A 12,513-nucleotide genomic window follows, 5' to 3' on the forward strand; every position below is an offset into this window, starting at 1 on the left:
AAAAAAAAAAAAAAAAAGACATCCGAAAACGTCACCTAATTTTCATTAGATTTTTACCTATAAGTTGTTTTACTTCCTAATTTTAAAAAAATGCCAACTGAAACCACTGTTTTTTTCCTAAACATTAGAGCTAAATGAGAAAAACATTAGTTTATCATATTGAGTCTCACTGAAATTAAGTGAAATCCCACAACACTCCATCTGCATCAAATGTTCACAACCTGTGATTCTGCATCAATTTCTATTGTAAAAACAAAAGCATATGTTAGTCTCCCAAGAGAGGAATTAGCAACAGAAACTGGGTATCTCTACATTTCCCAACAAGACAAAAAGGAAAAACTACATAAGCCCCTAAGAGTTGAATCCCTTTACTTCATGCCCTGTCCCGGAAACGGCAAAGAATTTCCTACAATATTTAGCTATGTTATTTCTTGAAGAAATGAAATAAAATAAATCCAAAGACCAGATTCCAAAGGATATCTACTGCACCCCCTGCTAGAACCACACCTGTCAGCTGGACAGCTAGTCCACGCTGATAAGTGAGTACACAACAGGCCTTAGAACCTTCACTCATTTCCCAAATGTCACACTCCAAGTAAACAGAGGCACAGACTCCACCAAATCATCTGCCCACTTATTACCAGCACTGATCACTACCCAGGCTCAGGAGTCTCCCGTCACGTTAATAAGCCACACTAGGCATGAGCTAGTTCCTTCCTGACCATTGCTTTAAGCTCTGGAGCATGCTACTTTGCTTTCCACCCTCACTGTCACTAAAGCTTGCTAGGTTAAAAGTGCTGCCAGAAGCCAGAGCAGCAGAACATTCAACATAGTAATAAAATGCTAACAGAAGTATAAACAACGACAGGGATGTCTGGGTGGCTCAGTCGGTTAAGCGTCTGCCTTCGGCTCAGGTCGTGATCCCAGGGTCCTGGGATCAAGTCCCGCATCGGGCTCCCTGCTTGGCGGGAAGCCTGCTTCTCCTGCTCCCACTCCCCCTGCTTGTGGTTCCCTTTCTCGCTGTGTCTCTCTCTGTCAAATAAATAAATAAAATCTTTAAAAAATAAATAAAAATAAAAATAAACAACGACAAATTCTACATGCTATTTGACTCTCATTGAGCCTGCTCCTGGCATTTATCTTTTCAGTTAAGTACCCTCCACTGAAAGGTGGTGACCTTAGGAATACACAGGACTGGCTGACAGGAAGTCAAAAAACCGTAGTCTTGGCCCTGTACGAAACATGTATATGACCAAGAGCAAGTATTTTTTTTATCAGTTTCTCACTGTTTACAGTGAGTTAATGTCAGCTATCAATCTCACCAGGGTACCAGGACAGCAACCACCTCTACTGCCTTTCTGTCTTCTATCACCCTGAAACACAGATTAATAGCTCAGGTTAAATCCATATCATTTATGCGGAACACTGACCTTGAAGGAATTAAAGAGCTACTATAAAAACACTGAAGATAAACATGAGCGGGGACCCTACAGCTTTTGCACTTGCTGTTCCCTTTACCAAGAATACACTTCCCCTATGGCTGGTTGTTAGCTGTCCATCAGATCTCAGCACAAATGCTGAGAGAAGCCTTTCCTAAACACCTTATCTATGGGAGCCACCCCTTCCCTTGCTCCCAACCACTCTGTTCCATTCCCCAGAAATCATTATCTTATAATATCATGCTCATTTCTTGTTTACTTTTTTATTGTCTGTCTTTTCCATAAACCATAAGGGCAGGAATCTGATCTACTTTTTACCACTGTTTCTCCAATATCCACATAAAGCTTGACACAGCAGATGATCAATAAAGTTTATTCAAGAAAGAAAGGAAGTATGATTGCTCACCACTCTGTATCATTAGTGTATGGCAGCAGCCAGCTGGATGCTTTCTTTTCATGCAGAAAAAAAAATGACAGAAAACATTTAAGATACAGAAACTTAGTGCTCCTTTACTTACAATCTTGACTGAAAGCTACCATGCTCACCTGCTGAGAAGTGGGCAATTTTAAGACTACAGGGAAAAGCCTTCCATCCTATTCTACCTAGTTCTTTGCAAATGGCTCTGCTAAAATACTGTTATTCAGCTACCTTGTCCCTGAGTAGTAGAATAAGAGTATTTTAAGTAGGTTAGGAAATATGTTTTTTTCTTCCAGTCTGCATGAGCTAAGTGCATGTAGGAAGGAGCAGATCAATGGACTACTACTCTTTGTCCCCACTACACTCTGGAAAGACACATACTTCTTAGTTCAGAAACTTAAGAAACAGTTAGCTATAATAACCTAAATTACAGGTAGCATTTCCTACAAGCTGCACACTGGAGAAATTTCCACTAAGCTACTCACTAGGAAGTCTATATCCCACTTCAGAACAACCTGGCAGCACAATTCCTGTTGAAGGAGGAAACTGGCCATCTCCTCCTTTTGATGCCCCTCTGCCTTAGTCACCCAGTGAGAATCATGGTTCTTAGCCTAAAACCAAAGACTGACAGAGGGATTCCTTTCTCCTTTAGGCAATTAAGTGGGGCGGGATGAAATGAATGGAGATTTCACATTATCCTCCCTTTGGCCTTTCACACCATAAGCAGGGTGAGATACGCTGCTTCCATAGCTGCTTCTGATAAGCACAAAAGATTCAAGAACTGTGGAAGACTCATTCGGCTATCCTGAAAGCAACCCGGGTGGCTCCTGCTTGAAAAGACATGCAAACACACCGAGTTAGAATGGGAAAGTCAGAGTGAAAAGACATAGAAAAGGGCTCTATCCCCAAAACACAAAGTAAATCAGGTGTGTAAGACCGGAGAAAACAGCCATCTCTAAGTAGCTGCTAAGTGGAGTGACCAAATTTTACACTAAGTACCCCAAGACTTCTCCCAATCTCATCTATTTATCATGTGCTGATAATAATCTGTTGCAGCTGAAGAAAGTCTAGCAAATTATTAAAAAAAAAAATCCAGAGTTAGAATCCTTCAGGGTTTTGAGAAAATAGTGTCTGATTTGACAGGGACATTTACTTTTCCAGGTTATATTTTGTCTGCCCACACACTTGCCAGTCTCATCCCAACTCAGGAAATATAAATCCACCTTCAGTTTTTCCATCATCCTCACTGCATTTTCAGTAACAGAACAGCTCCAAAATGCTTGTGTCAACTTACTGCCCACTTCCTCCTTAAACACATTCCAGAACCAACTCTGTTTCTGTCTCTTTGCTCCCACTCTCAAAAGCAGACACAGCCTCTACCTTCACCATCATTTTTTAAAACTGGTCAAATGGAAAGATTTTTTACAACTTGATTTCTGAGTACTTTCTTCTTTAACCTTAAAAAAAAAAAAAAAAAGTAACAGGACTTACTCGGATTAGAAGGCAGAGACCAGAAGAAACCTGCACCTTCCTTGACTCTATAATCTCATTTTTGCCCCCCCAAAAAGAGGAAAGACTATTCTTCTTTACTGCAGCAAAGCTCATCGCTATACCGTTTCAGACCTGCAGCTCAGCCTGAGTCCAGACAAATATGGAGGGCTCCCTTGAAAAGCGCACCTCTGGTTAGTCAGTATTCCAGGCTCTACCCCTCTCCCAAAAGGCAGTAACCATGTTCCAATTCTCCAAACTATTTCCTTCTCACTGTCCTGTCACAGAGCTCCATTTTCCTTCGTAGAGTTCTTAACAAAGCAGTTCCTAGTACCACTGGAAATGATTACTCTCCAGGAAAATACAACTTTGCGTAGCAGAAGAGCGTCACACAGAGCAATTTGCCAGTGGTCGATTTTTCATTCCAGACAAGGCTTCTACTCCTGGCATAAATCTGCCTGTTGTCCTGCAGTTCACCTGGCTTCCCTCCCCTAACCCCTACCTGCAACTCACCCACCCATCCCTGCAGTTTGGTCACAGAAAAGAATAGACTACTCAATGGCTGAATTTTCTTTTTTTTTCTTCTTTTTAAGATTTTATTAATTTATTTGAGACAGTGAGAGAGAGAGAGACAGAGCACAAGCTGGGGGAGAGGCAGAGGGAGAGAGAGACGCAGGCTCCCCGCCGAGCAGTGAGCTGATCCCAGGACCCCAGGATCATGACCTGTGCCAAAGGCAGATGCTTAACTGACTGAGCCACCCAGGAGCCCCACCAAGGGCTGAATTTTAAAAGCTTCCTCCCAGATTCAAATGTGTCTTCTACACCACACTCCTATGCACATAATGACCATAAGCACTAAATGAAGTCACTCACCACAATAACAGCTCGAGGATAAGACAAGGAGTAACATCTAATCTTTCCTCAACTTGATTACAGTCAGCTTCACTTTCCTGCAATTTTGTGGTCATGCATCACTGGCCCCACCCTCCACATTATAAACTCATGCCCTGGAGGCAGAAGCAGCATAGCATGATGTCGAACAGCACTTGCTATGGCAGCCAGTCCTGGGTTCAAGTCCCAGCTCTGCCTCTTATTGCCAGTAAAAGTGCCTGTCCTTGGGTGAACTATTCTTTCTAAACCTCAGATTACACATCTGTAAACTGTAACCAACAATGCTATCTACTTGTTAGGTGTTATAAATGAAATAATACAAACAGAATACTCAGCACAAGACACGACCCTTAATAAATAAATGATTGTTGATGTTCAGTATCCATGGGGGTAAACTGTGGGCATGGTCACCTCAGAGAATCCAGATGCCCTGGAAGCCTCTAGCATTGATAAAAGCAAAAATATATTCAGCCTCATTCCACTCCTACCCCACAAATGAGAGGGACCTTTAAGAAAAATTCAAGCCTTAGTGAAGGAAAAAATTCAGAAAGATCCACTCAATCCTGCCAATTCCACCACCAGACTGCCAAGAGATGCTGGTGTTCTTATGGTGAAGGGAAAGATCAGTGCAAATGAAAAAACTAATCTAAAAGGAGCTACTCATGGGAAAGATCAAAATTCAAAGAGGCAAAAATATGTGGACCTTGGAAATTCCCTTCTCATTCAGCTTCTAATAAACTGACCTTCCATTTACACATGAAGGAGAAAAGCAATACTGAAAACCCTGGGAATCTCAGCTGGTGGCAGAATTTTACCTAAGAAATGAATACATGAGAATAAGGCTGGAGGAAAAAAATCTCAAAAATTTACACACACACACAAACTAAAGAACATTTTAACCCTGGCAGACAATGAGCCAAGAAAACAATGTTTTTTAAACTTTCTGCAACTGCAAAAAACTGTGGAACTTTTGAGAGAAAATGTCATAAAGGGTATCTGCTGTTCCAGAAGGAAGTCAGTACTGAAGTCTGAAATGTCTGAAAGTCTGTCTGCAGTCATCACAACTGGAAAATCTGTTAACAAACAAGAAACGTCAAGTTCCAAGATTTGGGAGGGTTGGGGGGAGAACAGAGGTGACAAGTGATAAAGAGAATTTATACTACAAAATTATCATGGAGCCGGAGAGTAAATTTTTTAAAAATTAGTCTTGCAGGGTTTTAAATTCAAAATTCAAGAATGTAGGGAGTGAAGGGATATAAAATCAGGCAGAATCTAGTCTTAGGGCCGTGGACTGGGAATCCGAACACTTGAACCCCGGTCCTGGCTCCGATCCAAGCCACCACGTGATGACCTTAGGCAAGTCACTGCCCTCTTCGAACCACTCTCCTTATGTGTAAGGGGTGAGGGAAAAATAACGATCGCTAAAATTCCTACTGGCCTAGCATTTAAGGGTCAAAAGGAGAGGGAGAACAAATACTAAGAGCTTTCGGGACTACATACTTGACAGAAGAGGTGGAGAGAAAAAGACGGCATATGAGGGCCAAAGAGCAAGAAAACTTGGGAGTAAGTAAGTGAGCGTCAGTGGAAACTGAAAAGCTTCAAGATGGCCAAATGCTCTTAGTTTCAGGGAAGAGCGGATGTCAGGATCTCGAACAGCTGCACACTGCTCAGCAGATGTCAAAATGGACAGAAGAACGGGGCGATGGGAGGGCAGCTATCAACTTATTACCCCCGTTAATCAATCAAGTAACCGATCTGTCCGGGTAAACAGCAGATCTGAGTGCCGCGACCACGGAAATCACCGTGACCCTTGATGCCAGGGTGTCCGGGAAGCAAAGTACCAAGGGGATTTCGTGTCGGGTTCCGTCTAGGAAGGGAATTCCGAGAATGGGTGAAAAGTAAGGAAAGGGACAGAGAAAAGGGAATCTGGGAGACCATGCAGACTCGCGGAAGGGGAAGAGGAGCCGGCGCCAAAACCCGCCCGGAGGCGGGCGATGGGGTCAGTGTCTCGGGCCCCGCTCTCACCATCTTGACGATGCCCCGCTGCACGGTGGGGACCGCGGGTCCCCCGGAGGTGCCGCCGCTCTGCGCGGAGGAGGCCATGTGTAGAGATGGAACGGCAGCAAGTAAGGCAGTGGGCCGGCTGGGAGGTGTCAATGTGAGTGGCGGTGTTGGTGGGAGGCCGCCACGGCAGAGAGCTGGCAAGCGACGGGTTTCGGGCAATGGACGGCACGGACTCGCCGGGCGCTCACAAGAGCAGCAGCCGGACTGGAAGCGAAAGAAGAGACGCGTTCTCCGCCGCCGCCGCCACACGTTCTACTCGCCGCGCAAGCGTGCCAGAGCGCCACCGCCCTCCGGCCAATTAGCGCCCAGAGCCCGCCGGACCTCAAACCAATAGGCACCCTGCTCGCGGAACCCCGCCCTTTAGTCCCTAAACGCGAGGCAAGCTCCAGGAAGCGCTGAAAGAGCTGATTTGCGGTGACGGGCTAAGTATGGGGCGGGACTTCCGGGGCAGCCGTAGTAGGTAGTGTCGGGAGGTGTAGTGGGAAGGAAAGGACACGTCAGCATCTGGCCGCGGGGCGCGGGGGGCCATGGGAGCCCCGGGGGTGGGGCCAGCCTCGCCCTCCGGCCTGGCCCCGCCTATTGCGCCCCGCCCCGCGGGCCACCGGGGAGCCCACGTGGACTTGCCGCGTTCCTGGAGGGCGCAGCCGGATTGGGGAGTACGGACTGGGGAATCCGGAGCCTTGGAGGGAAAGACCTGAAAGGGTCTCGTATCGGCTGCACACCTAATTCCGACATTTTACCTCAGCTAAAAATGTGGGGAGAACCTGGAAAAGTCTGAGCATCGTGAAATCTACGGATATTGGCGCTGACAGGCAACGCGGCCTGGCGCCTTCCCTGTATTCGGGAGTGTGTCTCGTTCGTGTTTGTGTCGCCGGTATCTCGCACTTGTAAGGGTCTCGATTAATGTTCGTTGGTGGGAGAAAAAAAATGTCTCTTAGGGGGTGATGTGCCGTGTGCACGCGGGAGAATGACCCTCGTTTTCGGGCTCTTCCTAGTTTCGCTAATGAAGTTAGGGAAAGCCTTGGTACAAACTCTTCCCTGGGCCTGGAGGAGAGAGTCCCTAGACCTCTTGTGATGAGCTACGCCGCCCCCAACCGCCTCATCCCATCCCTTTAACGTGGACCTAGTCTCTTCTGAATAAAGAGGTTGGGGGAGGGGTACAGAGCGAGGGCATACAAATGTTTAAATGAATGTTTAGAGACAACTAATATTTGTCCTGTGCCCACTATGTGGAGCCAAGGACCTTTCCTTTAAGCCACTTAATCTTCAAATGTGGCTCCACACTGAGGACACCACTTACCCTGTAGCTCTTTTGAGAAGAGGTTTTCTATGCTTCCACATTTCACATATCCCAGGGTTAAGTTTTGGGGGTCAGCATCGTCCTAGATCCTTAGTGCTGCCCCTTGCATCCCATTAATTTGCCAACCTCTTAAAAAAAACAACTTTGGGAAGGCTCATTTCACCTGATTTATACCACTATCTCATTAAAGTTGTTGTCTTCTCTGCCTCAACGGCCACCTTGTCATTGGTTGAAATCAACATCTGGTGCATACTTCTCCACCCAGTGACCCTGAATGACTTAAACATTTATGAACCTGACTTGTCCAATACCCTGTCCAATACTTGTCCAATACTCTCAGCTCCTTGACCTCATCTTCAAGGAACTTGACCTCTGTGCCAATTTAGCCACCCTCTTCGGTAGGGATGAAGTATGGCAGCTGTTCCATGGCTGAAATTGTGAACCCCAGACCCCCCCATTATCTGATCATAATTACTGCCCTCTCTCCCTTCTCACTCAGTAACTTCTCTTATACCTTGTATTAGTTATCTATTGCTGCATAACAATTTACCCCAAAAGTTAAGTATTAAGCAATGAGCATTTATTATCTCACCATTTTTGTCAGGAATCTGCATGGCTTAGCTGAGTGCCTTTACCTCAAGGTCTCTCACAAGGCTGCCATCAAGGCGTCAGTGGCAGCTGTGGTGTCATGAAGGTCTGTTACCTGACGGGGAGGATCTGCTTCCAAGCTCACTCATGTCATCATTGGCAGGATTCAGTTCCCCAAGAGCTTTGGACTGAAGGCCTCAGTTCCTTGCTGGTGGGTCTCTGCATGGAGCAACTCACATGGTAGATGGTTTCTATCAGAGCAGGCAAATGAGAGAGCAAGAGAGGACAAGCAAACCAGTCTTTCTGAACCTGATCTCAGAAGTAACATCCCATCACTTTGGCCATATGCTATTATTCATTAGAAAAGTCTCTCGGTCGGGCCCACCCTCAAGGGGAGAGGATTGCACAAGGGCACGAATACCAGGAGGCAGGATCACTGGCGATCATCTTAGGGGCTGCCAATCACACACTATTCTTTAGCTTTACATAGAATTCAAAATCCCTGAATCTCTCTATAATCAATTCCCTTCTGCTTTCTCCTGAATCCTTGGTTAGACTGTCATTTTTGCCCCCTCCTCTCAGTATCCTCATCTCTAATCCCTGTTTTCTTCCATCGGGCCTACCTGTCAAAATTCCAATTCTAGATCTCTCTGCCTTCTCCAAACCTACCACTTAGCTAGAGAAAACACTCCTCATCTGTGCAGGTTGGTGGCCCGGTGAATTCATGGGCCCTCACACATTGCCTGGAGTTCTTCTGTTTCCTCAGCCACTTTGGCCAGTAGGTGTGGTTGTTGTTGTTTAATTAACTTTATTTTTTTAGAGCGGTTTTAGGCTCAAAGCAATATTGAGGGGAAGGTACAGAGATTTCCCATATAGTCCCTGCCCATACACATGCATAGCCTCCCCCATTATCAACACCTCTCACCAGAGTGATGCACTTTCTACCGTTGATGAACCTACATTGACACATAATCATCACCCAAAGTCCATAATTTATATTAGGGTTCACTCTTCATGTTGTACATTCTGGGTTTGAACAAATGTATAATGACATGTATCCACCATTATGGCATCATACAGAATAGTTTCACTGCCCTAAAAATCAGTGACTCTGTGGGGAGAGGGAGGATGCAAAAATATATATATTAAAAATAAAGTAAAATAAAAATCAGGCTATTTTAAACCTCTTTTCCTTTTAACTCCAATTCCACTGGCTCCTACACTCTCAAATAGTGGTAGGCCTTCTACTTGGGAGAGATAATAAAAGCCATCAAGAACGCCCTTCATTTCCCACCACCAAATCTGAAAACTTACCTTCCTTCTCATTCCTCGTCTTCTCCCTTGTTACAGAGAAAAACCATGCTCCTACTGCTTAGGCTAACCCCTCCATCTATGTTCTGGATCTATCCCCTCCACCTTGTCAAGGACTTTTTTTTTTTTTTAATTTAAGTAATCTCCACACCCAATGTGGGCCTCGAACTCACAACCCCAGGATCAAGAGTCACAAGCTTCACTGACTGAGCCAGCCAGGTGCCCCAAGGACTCTATTCATAGATAATTCCCTCTCCTGTTTTTATAGCTTCTCGGTTTATCCTGCATTCTTCTTATTAGCATTTAAATATTCTCAAATTTCTTGCATAGTGAAAATAAATAAATCTTTCCTTTATTCCACATCCCTCTTTTAGTAGCTCTCCTCCTCCCCTCACAGGCAAACACTCTTGGTGAAATTTTTTTTTTTTTTAAAGATTTTATTTATTTATTTGACAGAGAGATACAGTGAGAGAGGGAACACAAGCAGGGGGAGTGGGAGAGGGAGAAGCAGGCCTCCCGCGGAATAGGGAGCCTGATGCGGGACTCGATCCCAGGACCCTGGGATCATGACCTGAGCCGAAGGCAGACGCTTAACGACTGAGCCACCCAGGCGCCCCTCTTGGTGAAATTTTTTATGTTTGTTGCCTCGCACATCCTCACCCTGCAATCAGCCATCAGCACACTGCACTCTATTGCTCTTATCAATTTACCGAAATTGTTCTCTCCAAGGTTAATATTGACCTCCTCATCACTACATTCAGTGGACACTTTTCACACCTCACTTTGCTGAGCCTCTATAAAATTTGACAGTATTTGCTCCTTGAAATGCCTTTTTCCTTCCCATATTCCTTCTATTCTTCCCATCTATCTAGCTGCTCCTCCTTATCTCCATTGTGAATGACTCTTCTTTTGTTTGCACTTAATATGGATGTTCCTCTGGGTTCTTCTCAAAGCATCTTCCTTTCTAATTTGAAACATTCTTCCTAAGACGTCTTAGCCACTCCCCTGGCTGTATGCTAAGGATTCCCAAATACAGGTATATAACTCCTGTTGAAATCTCTCTCTTGGGCTCCAAATCCTATGTTCAACAATACTCTGGATATATGCCCATGGCTGTCACCTTGGGAATTCAAATTGAACATGTCTCACAAGGAACTCCATTATCTTTCCTCCCAAACCCGCTCTTCCCTAGTATGTGTCACAGCCCAAATAATGACACCAAAATTTACCCAGTTGCAAGCCAGAAATCTGGAGATCATCAGTGACTCTGCCTCTTATTCATTCCCCACTTCTTAGTCAACCTCTAAAATCTGTTAGATCCACAGGGGCATAATCAATCCCACATGCCCTGGGAACAGACCACCTGGGTTCACATCCCAACACTGTATAGCCTTGAGCAAGTTATATAGTATCTCTATTTGATGGATGTCTCTTCTGTAAAATAAAGATGATAATAGGATCTACCTCCTAGGGTTGTTCTGGGCTTGAGGGTTATATGAATTAGTATATGCTAAACACATAGAACACTGTCTGGATCATCTATGTGTTAAATATTTTATGATTATTATTAAAAATCTCCTATTGCTTAAACTCGGCATATTTTTTACTTGGACTGCTGCACAGGTTTATAATAGAGCTCCCTACACCAGTCTTCCTTACCTACATCCATTCATTCTTCCTACTGCAGCCAAAGTGACATTTTTTTTTAAAGGTTTTATTTATTTATTTGAGAGAGAGAGAGTGAGAGACAGAGAGCACGAGAAGGAGGAAGGTCAGAGGGAGAAGCAGACTCCCTACCGAGCAGGGAGCCCGATGCGGGACTCAATCCCGGGACTCCAGGATCATGACCTGAGCCGAAGGCAGTCGCTTAACCAACTGAGCCACCCAGGCGCCCGTGACATTTTTTTTTTTTAAGATTTATTTTTTTATTTGAGAGAGAGAGAGCGCGCATGCACAAGGCCAAGGGAGAGAGAGGGAGAGCAGCAGAATCCCTGCTGAGCACGGAGCCCAATGCAGGCTTGATACAGAGCTTGATTCGGGGCTTGATCCCACAACCCTGAGATCACAACCCAAGCTGAAATCAAGAGTCCGATGCTTAACCAAATGAGCCACCCAGGGCCCCCAAAGTGACATTTCTAATGCCACTTTCTCTTCTCCTCAATTCCCTCCTGTGATTTCTTCACACCAGATCTCCTCTCACAGTTCTACTCTTTAAACAGCCATACAGGCCAAGGGAACTTGGTTTTGGTCTCTCTAGGAAACACTCCTTTGCCTTCAGGCCTTTTCTGCATACTTTTGTGACTGCCCCGATCACTCTTTCCACCCCTCTGTCCTCCTCCCCACCCCCACTCACTTCACATGGGTACCCCCTCCCCATCCTTCAATTTCCCACTTAGAAGTCACAGTGCCTCCCCTGAAAGGCATTGAGAAGAATGACAGGTTCAGTTCTCTTTCCTCCTATTTTTGGTCTATCAAAGCACTTATCAGATTGGAACATAATTGTCTCTTTGCCCTCTAAAATGTCATCAGACTCACTCTGACTTATTTACAGTGGAATTCCCAGCCCAATGTCTGGCACGGATAGCTGGTCAGTCAATATTTGTTAATAAATGAATGAGAGAAAAGTATTATCATACACATTTTACCTATAAGGACCCAGAAACTCATGTAGGATGTTTGTTGAAGATCACAGAGCTAATAAGTGGCAGAGAAAAGATTTGACACCAGTTCTTGTGACTCTAAAGCTCATGATCAATTTGCTTTTGTAGGAAGGAAAGAGACTTTGGTCCTCCTTAGAAGTAGATACTGGTCACTTCTGTGCCCAGGTAGCATCAGACCAGAGGGGGTGAACTGAGCATTGAGCAGGTGTAGAGATGAGAAAGCCGCACCTCCTCTCAAGAAAGTTAATACAGGAGCATTTGCTGGTTTGGAAATATAGTGGAGATTGCATCTCTGGTTTCTCTCAGTGGAATATAATAAGAACTCTAGCTCCTGTTCCTAATTGTGCACCCCAA

At 44.9% G+C, this 12,513-nt stretch overlaps 1 protein-coding gene across 1 annotated transcript in view; it reads right to left on the reverse strand.

Annotated features, from left to right (window-relative positions):
• The window catches only part of SND1 (staphylococcal nuclease and tudor domain containing 1), a 404,590-nt gene extending 398,025 nt beyond the window's left edge, over window positions 1–6,565 (reverse strand). The window contains exon 1 of the mRNA XM_081800145.1: window positions 6,262–6,565. Within this exon, the coding sequence (XP_081656271.1) occupies window positions 6,262–6,339 (78 nt within the window). The 5' untranslated portion in view covers window positions 6,340–6,565. The remainder of the gene's footprint in view (window positions 1–6,261) is intronic.
• Window positions 6,566–12,513: the final 5,948 nt, after the last annotated feature.

The sequence above is a fragment of the Leptonychotes weddellii genome, chromosome 12 (assembly GCF_054177405.1).
Source record: "Leptonychotes weddellii isolate Sample4059 chromosome 12, ASM5417740v2, whole genome shotgun sequence".
Taxonomy (NCBI): Eukaryota; Metazoa; Chordata; class Mammalia; order Carnivora; family Phocidae; genus Leptonychotes; species Leptonychotes weddellii.